General features: G+C 39.4%; 1 protein-coding gene across 1 annotated transcript in view; it reads left to right on the top strand.

Moving 5' to 3' along the window:
- Positions 1 to 18,992, top strand: part of ascc3 (activating signal cointegrator 1 complex subunit 3) — a 166,075-nt gene extending 147,083 nt beyond the window's left edge. The window contains exons 35-42 of the mRNA XM_053326740.1: positions 1,558 to 1,669; positions 1,800 to 1,934; positions 7,690 to 7,914; positions 11,504 to 11,655; positions 11,748 to 11,898; positions 14,073 to 14,279; positions 16,792 to 16,967; positions 18,127 to 18,992. Of these exons, the coding sequence (XP_053182715.1) occupies positions 1,558 to 1,669; positions 1,800 to 1,934; positions 7,690 to 7,914; positions 11,504 to 11,655; positions 11,748 to 11,898; positions 14,073 to 14,279; positions 16,792 to 16,967; positions 18,127 to 18,274 (1,306 nt within the window). The 3' untranslated portion in view covers positions 18,275 to 18,992. The remainder of the gene's footprint in view (positions 1 to 1,557; positions 1,670 to 1,799; positions 1,935 to 7,689; positions 7,915 to 11,503; positions 11,656 to 11,747; positions 11,899 to 14,072; positions 14,280 to 16,791; positions 16,968 to 18,126) is intronic.
- Positions 18,993 to 22,117: the final 3,125 nt, after the last annotated feature.

Here is a 22,117-nt window from a genome sequence, read left to right as displayed (position 1 = left end):
AATTGTATTTAAAGACACAGGTTTAAAAATGTATACATTTTCATAAACAATAAGGAATATCAAAAGTTCCTGCAACATAAAGTTGTTGTAACTATTTCAGCACTTTGCATTGTGGGATACAGTAGGCGAGGTAGACTAATCAGATGATTGGAGACAAATGGGGGAGGTTTTTCCGAATCAGTATAACATCTGGGTATTTTTGGCATAGTGCAGATATTTCTTTTGTTTTTCTTTTCTTTTTTCTTTTTGTTTTAATTAATACTCTTGCATGTTACAATCTGGCCAAGTCAGTATGCAGTGCTTGTATAGTTGGAGGTTTGGAATACAGCATCCAAAGGGAGCCTGCAGTACACCTTTTGCCCTTGTCATTGAAAGTGAGTTGGCTCAGGTTTCTGATCAGGTTTATTCATGGATACATATCTATGGAAGTATTCCAAATATATCCAACCAGGAGGAGACCATCTGTTTGGCAAAGTTCTTGGGACCCTCTTGGAGCAGCTGGAGGGCATTTCTAGGGAAAAGGACATTTAGGCTACCTTACTTACCCTGTGTGTACTGTAGCAACACACACCCAAATAACCAGATAACCACCAGTAATGAACAATCCTCCAGTTTAGCCAAGATACATTTTACATTACTTCCATTCAAATGTTCTCAGCTTATTCCCCCTTACAAAGATACATTTTAGGATTTTAGCATCTGTTTCTACCAGCTTTTAATAAAGCCATGTGCCTGGTTTCCTTCGCTCTTTTATTTGGCTCGCGCACACCATGCACAAATATTGGCATTATGAGCTAATGAAGATTGTCTTTGATTACACTTCTGCTGAGCCTCATGTGGTAACTCTTATGAAGCCGAGCTGAGCATGGAACCCATTTTGGCCACTGGTTGTCTTATTTCAGGTAATAATAGTGTAACCTGGGAATCATTTGCTGTTGAGGACTGGCCATTTTCCATTCAGCTGGGCCTTTTTTTTCTGAGGCACAAAAGTGCGTACAGGATTCTCACCAGTAAAAACTCCTAATGATATAAACACAGTAGTAACAAGCCATTTTCTACCATTGTTTTATGTTATGTCCATTAGATGCTCAAATAAGCCAATGTAATTCAATCAGCTAATGTTAAACCTTCATCAGTGTCACAAAACTGAGGAGAGAAAACCTCAGACCCAAAAAAGCTTACCTCCAATTAAACTTACTAGATTTTTCCAGAGTTATCAGTCACTTTTCCAGGTTTTCACCATTGGAAGGAGTTCAGAAAAGCTCTATTAAAAAATACTCCTAAGACTTGTTTTTCTGGATGAAAGTACATTACAGACCATAACCGGGATACTTGTGGACATGTAAATACTTTGAAATGTGGAATTCAAAATATAGCATATGTTCTCTGCATCACTTGGCACATTTTAAATATGTCAGTATTTTTCCCTTCCTGAGTCTCCCTATCCAAAAGGTTCTCAATTTAACGGAAAAATACACAAAAGCCAAATGGATTTCTCTCTATCTCTTTACATAAAGTATTTTCTGTAATCACATCCTTTGTCATATGCTTTTCTAGTTATTACAGCCTAGAAGACGTCAACCATGAGTCCATCAATAAGTACCTGTCCAACCTGGTAGAGAGAAGCCTGCGGGACCTGGAGTGCTCTTACTGCATGGAAATAAAAGAGGTGTGTGTTGTTCTGTTTTTAAATGGTAAATAGACTGTACTAAATAGTGCTTTTCTAGTCTTGTTGACCACTCAAAGCACTTTTACACTACATGTCACAATCACCCATGTTGTTTCTATCAATGCTGCAGGACGATTGGACCATCGATCCACTGACTCACGGCCGCATCGCCTCATATTACTACCTGAGACACCAGACCATCCGCATGTTTAAAGAGCGACTGAGGTCTGAGCTGCCCATCCAAGAGCTGCTCTCCATCCTCACTGTGAGTTTCACACTGTGGACATACACATACCTTGGCTCTGTCACTTTTAATAAGTATATCTTATCAATGACAGTTTTTATACCATACTACGCAAAAGTTTTGGCACTTTCGGAAATAATGCCAGGATCTGTTTTTATTCATCAGTTAACGTCACACAAAGCAAAACATTTTAAGAAATCAATATTAGTTGTGAGCAGCTTTGTCTTTAAAACAGCAGCAGTTCTCTTTGGTCCACCTGCACACAGTGCTTCAGTTGTTTTCTGCATCTTGGAGAAGTCACCACACTTCTTCTTCTTCTTCTGTGGATTTCAGCGTCTCAGCTGCTTCTTTCTCTTCATGTAATCCCAGATTGACTCCATGATGTTAAGATCAGGTCTCTGTGGAGGCCAAACCATCTGCTGCAGGACTCTTTGTTCCTCTTGTTGATGAAGATAGTTCTTTATGACTGGCTGGATATTTGGGCTCATTTTCAGGCTGCAGAATACATTTGGGACCATTCAGAAAAGCTGTGAAAAGTACCAACAAACAAATCACAATCAGGAGGGGTGGCTGTGCAATCCCCTCCCTGATGGTATTGCATGAGAATGTAAACATCTAAAGTGCCTCAAACTATTGCACAGTACAACTCTGCATAAAAAAGTGTGTATGATTTGGTCTCAGTTTGGGGTTTGAGACACAGGTTAACTTTGGGTCTCACTGAGAAAGAACAGTTGGGGCAGTTACTTCTGCCCTAACAAGATATTTCAACAACTACTATACAGTTAGCTGTAGATATTTATGGTGAAGATGAAGATGAAGACGGTTCCTTTATGAGTCTGTTGATCTAGTGACTTTTATTCTTGTGCCACTATCAGGCCAAAATGACCACTTCCACCACTCACAGTAGATGTAAAGTACATGATGAATCAAGTCCTACTACTCAAAACTCACAGAAGTATTAAAACAAAGAGAAGAAATGATGAGGTTTCATGCAGACTGGTGTAATTATCAGAACTCGGATGTGATGTTTGACTTTTAACACCGTGTGCTCTGACTTTTTCCTCACATATCTCCTCCTGATTGTAACTGATTAGTTTGTACTTTTCACAGCTGTTTGAAACTCGTTAGGCTTTCTTTTTTCCACAATGTTGCAACATACTGCTGTGTTTTAATACCACAAAGCAAACACACAATGTGACCAATCAACCAGTCACAGTCTTGTCACCTGTTTAACTGACTCACACTCGCAGATAGTGACACATCTTCTCTTGTTCTTTTCTGTGTTTCTGCTCTTTCTCACTGAAGCTTCATATTTAATGAAAATATGTACAAGTACATTACTCCAAAAATATTTTTCCACCTGGCAGAAAACATATGGAAACCACTAAATTGTACTAAGATTTCTCAAAATCTAATGAACAGATTTATGTGATATGTAGTGGGCATATTCATTCCACCATGAACTGGACTTTTTGATGGTTGTCTCTAGTAGGAGACCATAAGACCATAAGATCTCATTTAAACAAGGCTAATCATCCACTATGCACACTGTGCTTGATGCTTTAATTCAGAAATTGATCACCAAGCCTCTGTGCTGCCTGAAACATATCTGCTGCTGTGATGTTGGCAGTAAGAGTCCCGGCTGGTCTAAATCTACATTAAGACCAAGCCCAGAAGAGTCAGATAAGCTAGACCATGGTACCTAAAAGCAAAGTCAAGACTTCTGTTCCATGTCAGGTCTGTAATAGAAATTAGAATAAGGATCTAAGAAATGGACCGTAGTTATAGTTTCTGCAGAGCATGAGGACACACACTAAAGCCCTGCTACCTGAAACATGATGAGACAAGACCAGATCAGAAGAATTGAACCAAGAGTCACATGGATCAGACTCTGCACATTATATTCTTGTTAAATTTGCAAGCTACAGTGTATGCCCCATTTATCAGTCTATGCACAGTCAGGCCTGCAGGCTGATTTTAGTACATTTCCTTTCACTTTAGTTCAGGGTGTATGGGCATGCACAGGTAGGTGTGTGTGTGTGTGTGTGTGTGTGTGTGTGTGTGTGTGGTACGTTAGAGTCGAACACATTAAACAGAACTGTTCTCCACTAAACTCATTTCAAAATAAAACAATAAGCCTGCACTCTTTAGTACAGTGTTGAAACATAGGTTTTGTTGGAGGATATAAACAAGAATTTAGAGTTCAGTTGTTTTGAACCAGTACATAATTTGGCTTTTTTTTTACTCTCAGTATTTCACTATTTGGAGATCTTTGCTGTTTGAAAGACATGAACCAATATTATTCCAACTTATCCACTAAGAATTTGTGATCAGTGATAGAAATCATACCTTGTGATATTCTTCTCCTTTTGGTATATCAAGGAATATTAGTTCACACACACACACACACACACACACACACACACACACACACACACACATACATACACACACACACACACACACAAAGTATAAACTCACTCTCTCCTCTAAAATTAGCACCTTTGTCTGAGCTTCATTAACTCCTCTCAGTCTGGGGCTTTAGTGTGATCTGTCACCCTCTTCCTTTTACTGATTGACCTCATGCATCCCAGCAGTGAGGTCATCCACACTCCTTGCGCCTGATTGGTAGGGTCAACACAAGACATTGTGGTTTCACACCTTTCACAGAAGGGGGATGAGGACATTCTGTTCCAAGAAAACTCGTCTAGTGGGCTCATCTCATCTAGTGGGCTTATACAATGTATCTGCTTGTAGTGATCCATAGACAAAAATTCAACAAGTTTATCACTGAGTTGTAAAATCAGATTTTCAATTATAAGAAAAAAAAATAAACTTGTTTCGATGCATCTTTTGGTGCCAATCTTGTTACATACCATACCTCTTTCTCTTGCCTGTCTCTTATACTGTCAATACTGTATTTAAGAGTCAAAATAATTCTTCAAAATAAATTCAAAAGATTTTATGTTATTCAAAAATATATTCAGAAGATTGAAGTCATGGAAGAGTTTTTAAAATCCCATTAAAGAGAACAGGATCAACAATGTGTTCATCCATTTGACTGTAGCTCTCAGCTCCAATCCATAAGTTCCTTTTGTGATGTAAATCTGAAGGAAAATGCCTCACAGATATAGTTTGAAGTTTTAAAAAGTCTTTTCTAAAACAGCTGCTCACTGTAGTTTTTACTCATACAGGAGGAAATGGCTATGTGTGGCTATGTTGATATTATTATTATTAACTATTTTCAGAGGTGGATTTATACACATTTGTGTTTTCCAGTAGCAGGATAGTGTGTGTGTGTGTGTGTGTGTGTGAATGGTCATGCTAACATATAAAAAGCCTTATCCTTTGAATGTTTGCCTCAATGAAATTTTTTTTTAAAACGTCAGAATGTTTCACTGTTTGTAGAAAAATAAGAAGATAAGAATTAATTTCCCACTCATTAAACGATTCAGTGTGTATTTTTAAATGTTACTGAGCCTTTTGCCAGTATTACATTTCTATCTTGTTAATATTTTTACCATACAGTGGTAAGTCCACCTACCAACTTAACTTCAATAATGATGCTAACATATGGAGGGGAGGCTACTCTGAGGCAGTTAACATCACTCTCCTTGCACACATGTAGCTGGAAACAGACCAAAGCATGCAATGCCTGGCTGCCCACCCCCCGCCCCCCTACACACACACACGTCCCCAACAAGCTGCACTACAATAGGCCAGTCACCCTGCCGCCCCGTCCACTCCACCTCTGTTAGCTACAAAGCAATGGCATGCTCCTCTAGTTCCCCCTAATTGCTGCAGCGTGGCCACTAATGAGCAACACCCACACCTCACTACACCACCACCTCCCTCCTTACACACATGGTTTTTCTCTTTCTGAGCACTATGCACCACTCAGCCTCAGTCTTTGTCTCTGTTTGCTATCCTGCTCTATATGTCCTCTGCTTCTGAAGGAGGCCGTCTTCTCATAGTGACATCAGACCGGATTAAAGAAAAAAATGTCGAACAAGACATATTATTTATATATTATCCATCCATTTTCCACCACTTATCCAGATCAGGTCATGGGGGCATCATCAGATTGAGCAAGGGACCCCATACATACTTCATACTGAACACCGAAGATACTGAAGATATATATTGTCCCTCTAGTGTATTCTGGCTCTGTGCCAGGGCCTCCAACTAGTTGATGTGCCTGGAACACCTTCAGAGGGAGGGATGCAGGAGGCACCCTAACCAAGTACTTAAACCAATTCAGCGTGTTCCTTTCGATACAAAGGAGCACGATCTCATTCTTTCAGTCACTACCCAAAGCTCGTGACCGTAGGTGAGGGTCGGGACCATAGACTGTAGACAATGCCTGATGATGCTCATGCTAAACCGATCCGCTTCTCAACCTTCCACTCTATCTTACCCTCACTCATGAGCAAGATCCCAAGTTACTTGAACTCACTTAACTCAGGGCAGCAACTCACTCCTAACCCAGAACGAGCAGGCTCCCTTTATCTGGCAGTGCACCATGGCCTCAGATTTGGAGGTGCTGACTCTAATTCCAGCCGCTTCACATATGACTGCAAACCATCCCAGTGCCTGCTGGAGGTCACGGTGTGTTGAAGCCAACAGAACCACATCATCTGAAAAAAGAGAAGCAGCTCTGAGGTGCCTAAACAGAAACATTGTTTTACTTAATAAATGACTTGGTTGATTATTAGATTGTCAAAATTGCTGTCTGTTTATTTTCTGTCAGTCACTTAATTGACTTACAGTACTAACTGAAAAAGCATACAAGTAGAAAGAGAGGAAGAGAACTTTCTAATTAATGGCAAACCAATTCACAAGCCAGTTTGTCTTTTTTCCACTACGATGTATTTTTGGAAGACTAGAACACAATTATTTCTGTAGCAATTGTAGTGTGGACCTGACCTTTACGGTAGGTCTCAACTGTGTTCCTGCCTCTCATTTTGTTTGCTTACCTTTTCTCTCTGCAATTACTGCTTCAAAGCTTCCATTAAATCCTTCCTCTTCTGTCTCTGTAAATGTTATTACTAGAGGGAATGAGGCGGTGTGGAGTTGTGTTATGATGTCTGCTTAAAGATCTATAGTCTTTTTACTCCAGAGCATCCATATGCAGACACAACGGCACTGAAACATAAATCATTCAGAGATGATTCCTGTTCCTATCCCTCACCTCAACCCCCACCCTACTCAGGTCCTTTTTCAGGTCCAAAGACTAGCCGGGGTCAGTGATGGATGGAGCCTTAACAGTCCCAGCTGGGGTGGGGGTCTGTGACAAATGCCCCCAGCACAGCCTGTTGATGGGACTACATTAGCCAGAGTTGAACTGGAGTGAATTAGAGGAGAGGAGCTATGCGTGTCTGCGCATCTCTCTGTAAAACAACCACAAACAAGACAGAACACCTCAACACACAGAGGAGATGGATGGCCCATCATTATCATTTTACCTACCCAGTACATTTCACAGTGGCTTTCTCATTCAATGTTTAGCATTCTTAGAAATGTACTTCAAAGAATTTAAAGAACTCAAGATATTCATCCCTTGGTAGATATTTATAAGCATATGTGTAGGGTTTTCAGGTCAGCAAGCCTGCTTAAAACATTCTCCCGCCATTTTCGGTGAAAGGGGCGGGGGGGGGCAGCTGGTTTTCCATGTAAGGAAAACCAGATAGCACAGGGAGGTAAATGCAGCTGTACAGATGCTTGTATTAATGGCACCATGCTTCAGACTGTTTCACTTGTGATCTCTGTCTCTCAGGAAGCAGAGGAATACGCAGAGTTGCCCGTCAGACACAATGAAGACCAGCTGAACAGCCAGCTGGCTCAGCAGCTCCCCCTGCAGGTCAACCCACACTCCTATGACAGTGCCCACACCAAGACCCACCTGCTGCTGCAGGCCCACTTCAGCCATGCCCAGCTGCCATGCAGTGACTACAACACCGATACAAAGACGGTCCTGGACAACGCCATCCGAATCTGTCAGGTGAGCTTTACTGGAACGCTATCAATATACAGAATCTGATAACTGATAATTAATCTAGGAGTTGTCATTGTATCAACACATAAAGACAAATAATGATTCCACTTTAGGAACAGCTGTGCCATAGCTGTAATATAGAATGGACATTATCAGGAAGTAGGAATTTCACAAATGTTCCTTTCCCACTGTCCTGGTATATCACTCTTTACAGTGCTAACACATGACATTTGACTGTGCTTACAAGCAGGGCCAAAACATAATGTCTATCCCCTCAACCAAGTTATGTATTTAAGGTGTGTTCAGACAGAACGCAGTTTTTGCCACGCGTTTGACCTAAGCAGCAAGCACGGGGGCTGAAAAATAAACCAACATGGAAGAAACCTGCAGTTCCTTGAATGGCCACTTGAGACTAGCTCCAAAATGACTCAATCCTGATAGACCCCGATCATGTATAACTACACAACTTTACAGCAGAAATAACACTGTTTGGTTTATAAAGTTAATTTTTATACCTTATTTCTTCAACACAATTCTTAAAAAAACAAATTTACAATTGGTTAGATGATTTTCTCAATTTATTTTTTTAAACTTCTCACATTTCTCTTTATCAACATGTAGCTGTGCTCATCCAGAATGCTTTAATGCAATCACAACACTTTAGATGTGAAGCTAATATGAAGCTTCAGCCGTCCAAATGAGTCAAATCAAGTCTTATGTTTCAATATCACAGTGTTTTTAGTATCAAAGTCTTTTTGTTACTATACTTCCACCACAGCTCAACAGGAAACACTAAGAGGAGATTTGATGGTAAAAAGACTGTAAATGTGTCAGATATCACTTGATATGACTAACTCACATTGATGAAGCCTCATATAAGCTTCACATCTACTTTTAGATTCATTTTGCACAAAATAACTGAAATCATATGAATGGTTGGAGAGGAACCCATTAGTAACACATTGACACTATGTACTGTAAAGAGCACGTCGTGGGAGGCAGTGGTGTGGCATAGATGAAACAGAGAATAAGGGGAATGTTAAACATCAGTAGGTGATTTGTAGTTGAACTTGCTGATCCATCTCATAAATAACAGGATGTTCAGAGGTTAGATCTAACAACCAGGTTTCTCATTGTCTGGCAGCCACACTGGTGTGCTACTCAGCGTCCATTGGAGCACCTGGTCAAATTATCACTAGGTCATTGATATTGACTAGAGCTATATATTAATCCAGGGTAACTTTGTCTCACAAAGATTGACTATACATATGACTTTTCATCTGAGGTGTGAAGTGATAGCCGATGTTCATTTAGTGTCTTTGTTGCTGTGTATCGTTTGAAGTTAGGACCATGTCTGAACGTCTGTAAGCCATTGTCCACAGCTCAGGGTGTGTGTTTGTGTGTGTGAATATGTACATGTGCTTGTGATTTTCCATGCTGTGTATCTGGGAGTGATACTGCATGGCGCATGGATGTGGTTACTTCTTTGGTGTCCTGCTGCTACCGTTTACTGGAATGGTTCTGGCCTTCACTGTCTTAATGGCTGTTTTTTATCAAATTAATGTATTTTTTTAATATGTACATTACACTGCTATGTCACAAACCTCTGATGAGGAGTCCAATGACTTCAGCTTCCTGAGATATTCTGCATAGTCTCCATGTCTCTCTCTTCAGGATGAGATACAGTACATCTGTAGGTTCTTTACTTTTAAAACATGGACAAGTACACTTTAGCATTCTCAGCTCTCCACTTTTTCTTCACCCTTATCACAAAAGTCTCATCTCTAGACACTGCTCCCCTTTCATATGAGTTAACATGCTTTGATTCTCATCAATTAAGTTGCTTGCTGTTGGGTCTGAGCACTGCTGTAACTGCAGTCATGCTCTGTCATCAATTTGCTCAAATGGCTACTGTGAAATGTAAATCACTCCTTTAATTTGTACTGAATTAGCATTTTGATTACCTCTGCTAGGCCTCGCCTGTGCAATCGCAGACGTTTTGAGTCATAGTTACTCTCAGGAAATGACTTGTAGATTAATGAAGTTTGTTCAAGAGGAGCTGTGTCCCATAACCCCAAACCTGACTGAGGGGTGAAGGAGAAGGCAAGCAGGCAATGCTCTTTCTTCTCCTTATTATTTCTCTTTGTCATTGTCTTAAAAAGGGTCTGAATCAGCCAGCCCTTCTAAAACAATAAAAATTAAATCAATTGGCCCAATGTTGCCATTACATTAGCCACTTTTTGATTTGGTCCACCTGTCAAAGCAAAACTCTTGATATTTTCTAGTTTCCCTGTCACAACCTGCACCAATCCCTATTATCACCATAGTCATATTTGGTATATAGTCACATGGATTTTGCATGTGTCTGTGTGCATGTGTGTGCTTAATGCCAGCAGCCACATCATGACCTATAAACATAACTGTTAATCAGACAGGCAAGTCTAGTCTTACTCTAGTCTTCCAGCCACTCAAAGCACTTTTACACAACAGGCCACTTTCACACCAACAAGCTACCACTGCTGGTGCTGGTCCTGGCACAGTCATCGAGAGCAATTTGGGTTTCTCTCCACTCTACCTCCTGAGCCACAGCCGCAATTTTCACTCACTGAAAACAGCCCTCTGAGTTTCTTTACTTCAGTAAATTACACCTCCATTAAATGTAGATCATTGTCTTAAACAGCTTTAAAGTATTTAGTGAACTTTGCCTCTGACGTCATATGCATTTTGCATAATGTATTACACTGACAGTGAGGTAAGGGTCTTCAGCACTTGAACAGGTGCCACTAGCAGCAGTATTTATTATTTATTAAGGCATCAGTGTGCTTATGGGATTGTCTAACTATGTCCAAAAAGCCTCTTCTGACAGAAGAACAAAAGAGGTCTGTGTCCATAACTTTCCAGAGCAGTCATACCTGCTTCATGCAAAGATTGGTCAGGTAGGCAGAGTTAGGGTTAGGGTTAGGGAGTTGTAAAAGATGTCAGGGTTTGAATTTCTCTCCCAATCTATTGATGTCACTTGTCTGTATTTAAAATGCATCATACAAAAATACAGTCAGAGAGTTTGTGCCAGTGTCCCCATGTGTATGATGTGTCAAGTTAAAACTACAATGATTTCTAAAAGATACAATAACTTGGAGAGAAATGGAGGAGGCAGCAGGATAAAGCTTGAAGGAAGCAATAATGGCAGGCTTTTCACACTGTCTTGAGTTAGGTCTGGGCAATAAATCAATATTATATCAATATTGTGATATATTTATTCATCATCTTAGGTTTTGAATATTGTAATATAGTGATATGGAACAAGTGTCTTCCTGCTTTTAAAGGCTGCATTACAGTAAAAATGGAATTTTCCGTTATCTGTTTTATTATCTGCCTTTATCCACTTAAAAAATCGTATTGTGTAATTATTTTGTGAAAGCACCAATAGTAATCTTTACAATATTGTCAAGATATCGATATCAAGGTATTTGGTCAAAATATTGTGATATTTGATTTTCTTTGGCAAATAGAAGGATCATAGCTGATCACATAGAAATCATTACATGTGTTGCTTTATTAATTGGACTAATTTGACTGTCTTCTGTTTGATCCTAAGGCCATGTTGGATGTAGCAGCCAGTGAGGGCTGGCTCGTCACAGCTCTCAGTATCTGCAACCTGGTGCAGATGATTGTACAGGGCCGCTGGCTGCATGACTCCTCATTACTGACACTGCCACATGTAGAGCAGCAGGACCTCTATCTGTTCAGGTAAGCACCTGGTACAGCCATTGTGAGGGTGGGGTTGGATTTTTTATTATGCTACCTCATGAATCAGAATCACCCACCTGATCACTCTGTAGGAAATGGACAAACAGGAAAGGAAGGGGCGAGACTGGAGGCTTCAACGGGCCAATCGAAGGACTTCCTGAGCTGATTGCTGCCTGCAATGGAAAGGAAAGCGTTTTTGCTGCTATAGTCGGCCAAGAGTTTCAATCAAGTCAGTTTTCCCAGGTAAGATTACATATATTATCAGAACAGGAGGACATTGGTAATATATGAGTGTCTATCCTTAAGTATGTCATTTGGAGAAAATCCATTTATTACAGAAATGAAGCCATAAAAATATATCATAAATGCTTAGATCTGACACATTTTTACAACAATGATCAATGGGCCTAGTTCCACAATTGGTGCATGCGAATCACACACACTATGTCTCACACACACACACACACACACACACACACACACGCTATTATCAGTGACGTGCCGTGAGCAGTCTTGCCACTGTGGTCCCAGATACCTCCAGGATCCCCAATTACAGCTCCATTGATAGGGTTTACAGCTCCAATTTAAGTGCTAATTGCAGCAGTAATGAGAGTATCCGGGCACGACAGCAGGCCCTGTGGCTTCACCCAATCAGTATCCCCGCTTCCCTCCTTCCCCACCTTTACACCCCCACCCTCCACCCCCACAGTGTGGCGGCCTCTCTAATTAAATAATTAGATGTGCAGCAGCGTTCCTGTCTGACTCGCTCAGGCAGAGTAATCCTCACATAAATAGCTTTTGCCGGGGAAATCAGAGAGAGGCTTTTCTCCTTCCAGCTCTCAATACACTGCCATACACACACACACACACACACACACACACACACACACACATCCTATTCCACCTGTGTGTTTTTTTTTTTTTTTCTGTCACTCTCTCTGCCTTATCATTTTTATCTCTTATGCACTCCTCTTGGTAGGGCTTTTGGGAGGCAATTTGAACTAAATGTTAAATTCTCCATGAAAACACATGAATCCAGCTTTTACCACTCAGCATACCACAGTGAGAAAACTGAGGAATGGAGTGACATGTCATCGCTACAGCTTTGTGATTCATGTGATAAGTGGAACATTAAAATGATTGAATTTGACACAATTGTACTTGAAAAGCCTGAGGCCATATGCACAAAGTATCACATCAGAGCTTAAATGGCCTGAAAGCTGAAGAGTTGGTTTTACCACTAGCATGCTTTGAATTACTCTTCCACCAAAAATCTTGATGAGTGAGGAGCTACTTTTAGGCTTTACATGTTTTGTGGATACAGCCCCTTAGAGCCCGACTCATACTGGATTTTTGGACCCATGCAGATACTGATTTTAGGGAGTAAAAAAATTCCAATTTTGATATATCGACCAATAGTCTTAAATATACAGAATATAATCATAAAATGCACATTTATTACAATGGTCCCTCAAATTTGGTGACTGAGCACTTTGGACAAAGATTGTACAGTTTAAGAACTGAACTGAAACAGTAAACTTCACTTGGACTTTAATATGTATTAAATATATTCATTTCTTTCCCCTTTGTTTTTTGTTCTTTTTTTAACATGCTCTGTTTTTATGGTGTATGTAATGTCTTTGTTGTAAAGCACTTTGAGCTGCATTTATTGTATATAATAATTATAATTATAATTACCATATTAAACTTGAATAAAGAGAAATGCTGCCTAAATAACTGTAAAAATCAGCATATATCAGAGCCCATAAACACCAATACTAATATGTCAATATCAGCTGATAATATCACTTGACAGATATATCGGTCACCTGCCACTTTTTAAAATAACTGTTACATGATACTGTAACAATATTTCCCGCCATGTCCACTTCATTACTCCATGTTACTTTAATGACTATGTGACCAGAGTTGGTGTCATTTGTTTTCAATATAGCGTGGAAAGAAAACCGTTCAGTACACAGTGTCCATAGCACAACATAGAGGCAGACAATGAATAATAATCACAGGAAGACCTATGCTTATGGACACAATCATATTCAATTCTTATTCTTATATTATATACTGTATTTATATGTTGTTGAATTTTTAACACCAGACAAAAAGCAGTACACACAATAAACACACATTAAGAATTTGATCCACACACTTGATTGTGTTTTACGTAATTGGTCAAAAGTGTATCCTAATGTAGTTCCCCTATCATAGTGAAGTCAGATGGTTTTACTTTGTTTTGCAATCAGAAGAATCAGAAGTTGTATAATTATCCCTCTGTTTAATAAAATATAGTAAAACAAGTTTAAAAAAGCTCATTTGAATGATGAGTCCTATCTGAAAAATGATTTAATACTTGAGTCTAGCCTTAGTCTTGAGTCTGCTTCTTCTTCCTCCTTGCTCAGGCGTGGTCCTTCCTGAGTCATCTCCCAGTGCTGGAGGTCTGGATGAGTGTGAAGGGCTGGTGGGAGGACAGCCAGGGGCAGACGGAGCGCCCCCTGCCTGCAGCGGGAGCCAATCTAAGGGAGGAGAGCAGTTGGCTGGACGTCCATGCTGACCAAGAGTACGTCCTGCAGGTGTCGCTGAGACGCATCAACCAGGGCCAGCAGAGGGTCAGTATGGCTACAAAGAAACACAAACATGCATGACCACTCTACAACAGCAATAGTGACTTACAGGCCTACTATCATAATACATAGCCATAGTTTAACATGGAAATGTCTGTGTGTGGGTATAACTTTCCAAAACTCTCTGGTTCCTTCTCTCAGAACACATTTAAGTCTTTCATCTTCTGAAAGTTCAGTCATCTCTTCTGGGATGTTGCTTTATCTGCCACTAACGGGGCTTTCAGAGAATCCAGTTCAGTAGTGAAAGGGTTAATGAGGAAAGTAATATCCGTCCTCTGCTGCTGATTTTCAACCTGTGTTGCACAGCATGCAGACCTCACCTGCTTCTCCACTTATCTTCAACAAAGAAAGGAACATGTGTGAACTGTCCCTTTTGAAGACACATCTACAAGAGCTTGAGTTAGCTCACTAACAGCATTTTTTAACTTCTCTTGCAGATCTAGATTTAATTAGTTCAGATGATGCTGACCAGAAACTTTAAATCATGTAGCCCAGTATAGTCCTCCTCCAGAAACAGCTCCATACATCCATACATCCTTCCATCCATCCATAAATCCATCCATCCATCCATTCTTCCATCCATCCATACATCCTTTCATCCTTCCATCCATCCATCCATCCATCCATCCATCCATCCATCCATCCATTTTCTGTCACTTATCTGGGGTTTATCTTGAATGTCACAAGATTCAATGAATTCCTCAACCATTCCCCAAAATACCTGCATTTCTCCAGATCTGTATATCCTATAACTGTGTTTCAGTTGAGTTAGTTAATATCTGATCATTCTCTGTGAGAACTGTGAGTCTTGACAGCTGCGGCCTGGCACAGAATATTTCAAATAGTCAATTTTTCAGGAGTTGAGGAGAGCAACAACATCTCTGAGGCATATCCTCACTAAAGCCCCTTTAATGTACGAGCAATGTTCCATACCACCTGATGTGATGCCAATGTGTCCATCTCTGAACGCTTCATAAAGTTTATGAAAAACCCGAGTTTCAATGTGTTTACCTTGTTCCTGCCAAGTTCAGGGCCTTTGGGTAGTGACAGGAAGCAGGATGATTGTTTGGGATGTTTTTATTTTTATAACAACACTTCTTCATGCTACACTCAGCTGTTATTTGTCAGCGTTGGCTCTATATTGTCAGTCAGATATAATAAGATTCACTGGCGCATTGACTGCTAACATTAGCATGGTTACTAAGGGTCATAACATAGCTGAATTCAACACTAAATTTAATTTATTTCACTGTGATCAACTGAATAAAATGTAATTGGAATGTATGTTTGTGTGTGTGTTTCCTCTGTGTGAAACACTTTAGGTCAACTATGTTGTGTTTAAAGTGCTACATAAATAAAGTAGAAGTTAAAGAAGTTATCCTCAATTAAGACTTGGGTGAACTTAGACACATAAATCTGTGCTTTCATCAAACAACAACCAGCGTCGGCCTTTGGAAAACTTAAAGTGGAGGAAGAGTGTGACTAACGCTGCTGTGTACTGCTCCTTCAGTCACATACACAAAGAAATCCTTCACCTCAGATGCAGCTCTGTGTCAGACAGATGTAGTAGATGTAGTCCCCAAGCTTCCTTAAAGTTTGGGGACTGACCCTCCTAATCTCTCCTCCCTGCTTTGAAGTGAAGCTGCTGTATGCGTGGTGCTCTGGTACAGCAAACTGCTGAATAAGCTTTTCTGACTGTCAGAGGAGCATTTTAAACCATTGCAATGATTAGTCCATTTATTCAGTAAATTGGGGAGGGGGATAATGGGTGAATATTTTAGTCACGTTAAAACCTTACTGGTTTCAGTTTCTGTAATTCTGATAGTATGAAGCATTTGTGCATCATACATGATGGTGAACTAAATGTGTTTGTTTTAACAGCTTATTGGACAAAATGAGACATTAGGAGATGTTAGTACGGACTCTTAAACTTGAACTTATAACAGACATTTATCACAATTCCCTCACATTTTATAGATAAAACCATTCCTCAAAAACAAAGATACCAGACAAATCAGTTTTAAGAAGTAATTATTATTTTCAGTATAAAAATAGAATAGAATTACCATGAAAAAGATGGAGTTAGCTACAAATGACTACTAATGAATAGCACTGAAGCTATTGTTTGTATCATGAGCCAGTCCGTTCATTCAAAAAGAAGAGAATGCACCTCTGGATCATTCATCTGTTACATTTAAACAAACAATATACTGTATATCAGTATTTCAGGTGTAATATATTGTTCACTTTTCAAATCTGTGCCTTATCAATATCACACTCAAATATATTATCATTACAACAATATTCCTCTAAACATACTGCTACTATTTTCTGTTCACATTGCTTCACTTTAAGGTCAGGCTGACTGTTACTATCCATTGTGTGTGTGTGTGTGTGTGTGTGTGTGTGTGTGTGTGTGTGTGTGTGTGTGTGTGTGTGTGTGTGTGTGTGTGTGTGTGTGTGTGTGTGTGTGTGTGTGTGTGTGTGTGTGTTTCAGAGGAAGCAGGACAGTAAGGCCCAGGCTCCCAGGTTCCCTAAGATGAAAGATGAAGGCTGGTTCCTGGTGGTAGGAGAGGTGGATCGCAGGACGCTGCTGGCAGTCAAACGTGTGGGATACGTGCGCACCCACACATCTGTGTCTGTGGCCTTTTACACACCAGAGAAGACTGGAAAGTAAGAATCTTATCCCTGAAGGAAGGAGTGAGAGGAAACAACAGCAGGCTCTGTTTCAACTCAGACTGGTTGAATTCATTCACTTTGGATGAGAGGCACAACATATATCTCACATCTTTACAGTCCAACTATGATCATCTTAATTGAACATTTTATGGCAGTTTCACAGGCAGTGACATGGTTCTTATGGTCAGGCGTGTTACTTATAGTAATATGTCAGTTTTATAAGTTCTCTAGGGAAAGCAGGGACTGTGAAGAATCTGTCATTTCACTGTAATCATAGAAAATGTTCAGTCTATTTCTCTACTGTCTGTGGCTTTCAATTCCAAATACATGAGTCTGGTTCACAGGCTAGTAGGTTGCTAGGGTAGGGTAGGGTAGGGTAGGGTAGGGTAGGGTAGGGTGGGGTAAGATGGGGTAGGTATCTTTATTGATCTCCAGAGGGACAAATTAATAAAAAGATAAAATAGTATATAATAAACAAACTCTGTAAAATAATCTGCAATTATATAAATGTACAATATACATAAATGACTTATGCTACATTGTACATTGTCCTTACTGTTTAATCTCTGGAACATTACACACTTGTACAACAGCCTCACTGTTATTAGTGGGAGTGGGAGGTACAGGGAGCTGTGCTGTTGTACAGTCTGATGGTTGATGAGATGGGATGAAAGATGTAAATCTTAACCCTCACTTACTTTTCATATTCTGGCTCATAATTAGTCTCTACACCAATTCACATTGATAAATTCCTTAATAAATGTTTGATTAATCCTTAATGTCAGAGAGCAGACAGAGTGTATTCTATTTAATTCACAATCACTATATTATGGTCCAGGAAGACATTTTATAGAATATGAAAAATACATGTTTGATTTTTGATATGTTTTTCTTAATAAACACAGGTCAAGTTTGTACATTTGCATAGACAAATGTACAAATTGCAAATTTGCATAGACAAAAATGTGTATCCGCTGCACAATAATTTAAATAAAAAGCAATTTATTTCCAGTTTTGTATATTCAGCATCACATTAGGAAAAGTCCACCTAGCAGAAATGTGTATAGGTTTTTTTTACAGCTCTCGTGTGTTAAAAGGCCTCTTGTGTATGCTGTGTGTTCTGCCTCCTGATCCATGTGCACTGTGCTTCCAGGTGTATCTACACTCTCTACCTGATGAGTGACAGCTACCTGGGTCTGGACCAGCAGTATGACATCCACCTCAATGTTAAACCTGCCAGCATCGCCTCCCAGGTCAACACAGAAGTGTCTGATTCAGTGTCTGACTTGTCCCTCAGCTGAGGCCTCTTCATCATCATCACCATCACCTTCATCATCATCACAGACAGCAGCAGTAGAACAGATCAGTGCAGAGCAGATGAGTGATAGTGAATGTGATGCACACTAACTATTCTCCACTTTTACTTCAGTTAGTCATCTCCATCTTTTTGCAGTGACTTAACCCTTTACATACTGTTCATATTCTAACTCATAATTAGTCTCTTCACCAATTCACATTCATCAATTCCCCATTAGTTATTAATACATGTTTGATTCATTATTTAAAATCACCAGGAGAACATTTGAACACATTTGAATGCTGATTTTTTTTTTTTAAACACAAGTCAAATTTGTACATTTGCATATATAAAAAATGTGTATCAGCTGCACACACAAAAAAAAGAGCATTTTATTTGCAGTTTTGTATAGTGTGGGTCACATTATGAAAAATCCAACAATAAATGTGTATAGGTTGTTTTTACAGCCGTCTCTGAACAGTATGTAAGGGTTCAAACTTCTATTTCCTATGAACTGTATTACATTCTGGTCTATGAACTGTATTACATTCTGGTCTATGAACTGTATTACATTCTGGTCTATGAACTGTATTACATTCTGGTCTATGAACTGTATTACATTCTGGTCTATGAACTGTATTACATTCTGGTCTATGAACTGTATTACATTCTGGTCTATGAACTGTATTACATTCTGGTCTATGAACTGTATTACATTCTGGTCTATGAACTGCATTACATTCTGGTCTATGAACTGCATTACATTCTGGTCTATGAACTGTATTACATTCTGGTCTATGAACTGTATTACATTCTGGTCTATGAACTGTATTACATTCTGGTCAAAACCAACAACATTATTTGAATGTTTTAGTTCACTAAAACATATTTTCTTTGTTTTCATTTCATGGATTTAACTCTCACTTTGTGAAGTATAAATCAGAAAAGGTAACTATAGCTGCTGCTGCTCTGCTCTGTAGAGGTGGAAACTATTAAAGAGTCACACTGTTGGCCACATTACACTGACAAATGATGCAAAATACCTGCTGTAATCTCACTAATACGCAATAGCTGTGTCTCATTTCAGAGGCAGTCTACTTGAGTCTGCTTTACTGGAGCAAATGTGCTGGAAATAAAGCTCTTATCCAAATTTAGAGGACTGAACTAGTGTATCTTAAAATCTTACAGGCTGACCATGTCTTACAGCAGATGAGTATAGATGATCTGAATGACCATGCTTGATCATTTACTGTCATAACTTCCACATGGCTGTGTCTCACTGGTGATAACTTTCAGACAGTCTCTCTATGAAAGCATCGGCAGCTCCAGATCCAGCAGCAGCCTCTTAGTCAGCATCTCATGTGCTAAACTCAAAGCTGCTAAACCTTTCATGCTGTATTAAGTATGTATTAAGAGACATGGCCGGAATGCATTGTGCTTTACATTGTTCAGCCTCACTGATGACACCGCAGCAGTTAAATGTGACCCAGTGATGATCTACAGGTTGTTTTCCATTTCTTTATATGATCAGAAACTGATGAATGGAAACAGAAATGTAATGTATAAAATAGCTGGACTTGTGTTTTCAGGAGGATTTTTATTTTCTTTTATTTTCACACATTCATCTACTATGCTTTCTATGTTTAATAATCACACTTGCCTTATAGGGAAAAAAGAGTTAGATGGATGGAATGAGAGGACAGTTTATGTTATCTCCAGGAGTAGATCTCAATGCAGGTGTGTGTGAAACATCTTCCCACTGCAGGATCACCAAACTTGTCACATCTGTTTCGTAAAAGAACGAAACTCCTCCTCCTCCTCCTCTTCCTCCATAGAATTCATCCTCAGCTGAAAACAACTTCCAGAAGCCAACGAGACGCTTCAGTCACTGAGGTAAAGAAATGTGACCATACCAACATGAAGCAACAGAGCCAGACTGCAGGATGGAACAGAAACATGTTCCCACTTTACAGTTTTTTTTTTTAAGAACAGAAGTGTGCGATGGTTGGAATTTTGAAATCATTTGATTTGTCTTCTGTTGATAAATCTGTAAGAATGTGTCGAACATGTTCCAAATAAAAACCTGACTTTATTTGAGCAGATCCTGATTGATCCTTCTTGTTTCAGCACGGCCGAGTTATTCCATCTTTTTTATCTGACTCTGATGTTCTGCCTTTAAACTCTTTGACTTTGTCCTCCTACGTGTCCTTTGACATAAATGACTGAGAGTCTTCATTGGCAAAGACTGACCATGAAGCAATGTGCTATCTCAGAGGTGAGCTGTGGTAGATGGATTACCTGGAGCAGCCTGAAGCAATGTTCAGATTGTCAGTAACAGTGTGTGAAAAAAAAAATGCAGAGGCTCCAGAATAAAAAAAAATAATTAAAAACTCAACATGGCTCAGCTTTTCCCACAATGCAATTCTATATCATCCAGCAATAACTGTGTCAACCAATCAATTCATACAAATGCACATTTCTGGAAGATTAGTTTGTAACAGGAACAGGGGTAATTCCAATGTTTATGTGGGGATCTTCCAGATGGAGGATGATCGTCATTGTGATAACTTTCCAGGGTTGTAAAATCTTGTCATGGTTTTACAAACCTCTGGTCAGAAGTGTGGTGTCCAATAACCTCTCAGGGATATACACACCCACACCCACACCAACACAGCCCTGTGCTTTGTCTCTGTGCTTTGTGTGAAGGAGTCTTATACATGTGAACAGTGACAGCTTTACAAACACTTAGGGCTATTACTTCATCTTGGTTCAATTAAAACTTTTTTTTTTTTTAATCAATTTATTTAATAACTCAGAATTCAAATTTTAAAACTTAGCAAAACGAAACAGCAAATAAAATAAAATAAAATCAATCAATTTAAACTGTGTGTGTATGAATCAGTCTGGGGCCACAACTCATTTTGGCCCCTCTGGTCACTTATTTGGTTGATCCGGCCCTGCTGCTTGGCATTTGCCTGCTTTGCTCCAAGTCCAGCCTTTGGATTACATAATGATCATCATTATAATTTCAATTAAATTATCGCGTCCTGAAAATCCCAAAAATGATGTCAGGTGTGATTGTGATGGAATGTATTTACTTTTCATTTCGGCCTCATACTTTGATTAAACATGGTTTTCAGCTGCAGGCCACTCTGGAAATTCAGCATCTCAGAAACACATAAGAGGAGTATAAGTGAGAATATGTGTTGTGTGTATTTGGCTCTATAATATTAAGAAAAAGGCAGTGAAGACTTGATCTTTTAACAATATAATCAGCTTGTTGTGACTGCTTTGGGAACTTAATCACATGGAGTATTTTTCGATCGTCATATTTTCCACAGGCTCAGTCTAATTACCAGTACATTTGCAGTTGAAGCGAAGGTTAAACCAGCGTCAACCATTTCGTGCGCCTGCAGCATCCCGGATGATTTTCTCACCACAGGCTGGATCCCATTACTGGCCGGCCGCACTGATCCAGCACAGCCAGGGAGCCTGTGCTCTGCCATCTCCATCCTGCGCTCTGCGTGCTGCGCTCTGCTCGGTGGAAAAGGACAACAGCCTGGAATTGAAACTCACTTTGTATCAGCATGACAACAATTTGCTGTTAAAAAATTAGAATATTTCAATAATATGTTGAATGATGTCCTACCTACATGTGGATTGTAATGCACTGTGAATTCCTTTATTTAAAAACTACAATTTAGAGTCTAAAGGTCGCTTTATACTTATAGAAAAAACACTGAAAATATTCCTATGAAACTGACCTGTAGACCTGTATATGTAGATATAATGAGAACAATAAATAGAGTCTATATTCCCTTATGTAATGATAATATACTGGAGCTGT

Source organism: Scomber japonicus, chromosome 10 (assembly GCF_027409825.1).
Source record: "Scomber japonicus isolate fScoJap1 chromosome 10, fScoJap1.pri, whole genome shotgun sequence".
Classification (NCBI taxonomy): Eukaryota; Metazoa; Chordata; class Actinopteri; order Scombriformes; family Scombridae; genus Scomber; species Scomber japonicus.
Note: the sequence above shows the minus strand (reverse complement) of the source record. Positions and strands in the feature narration are given on the sequence as shown.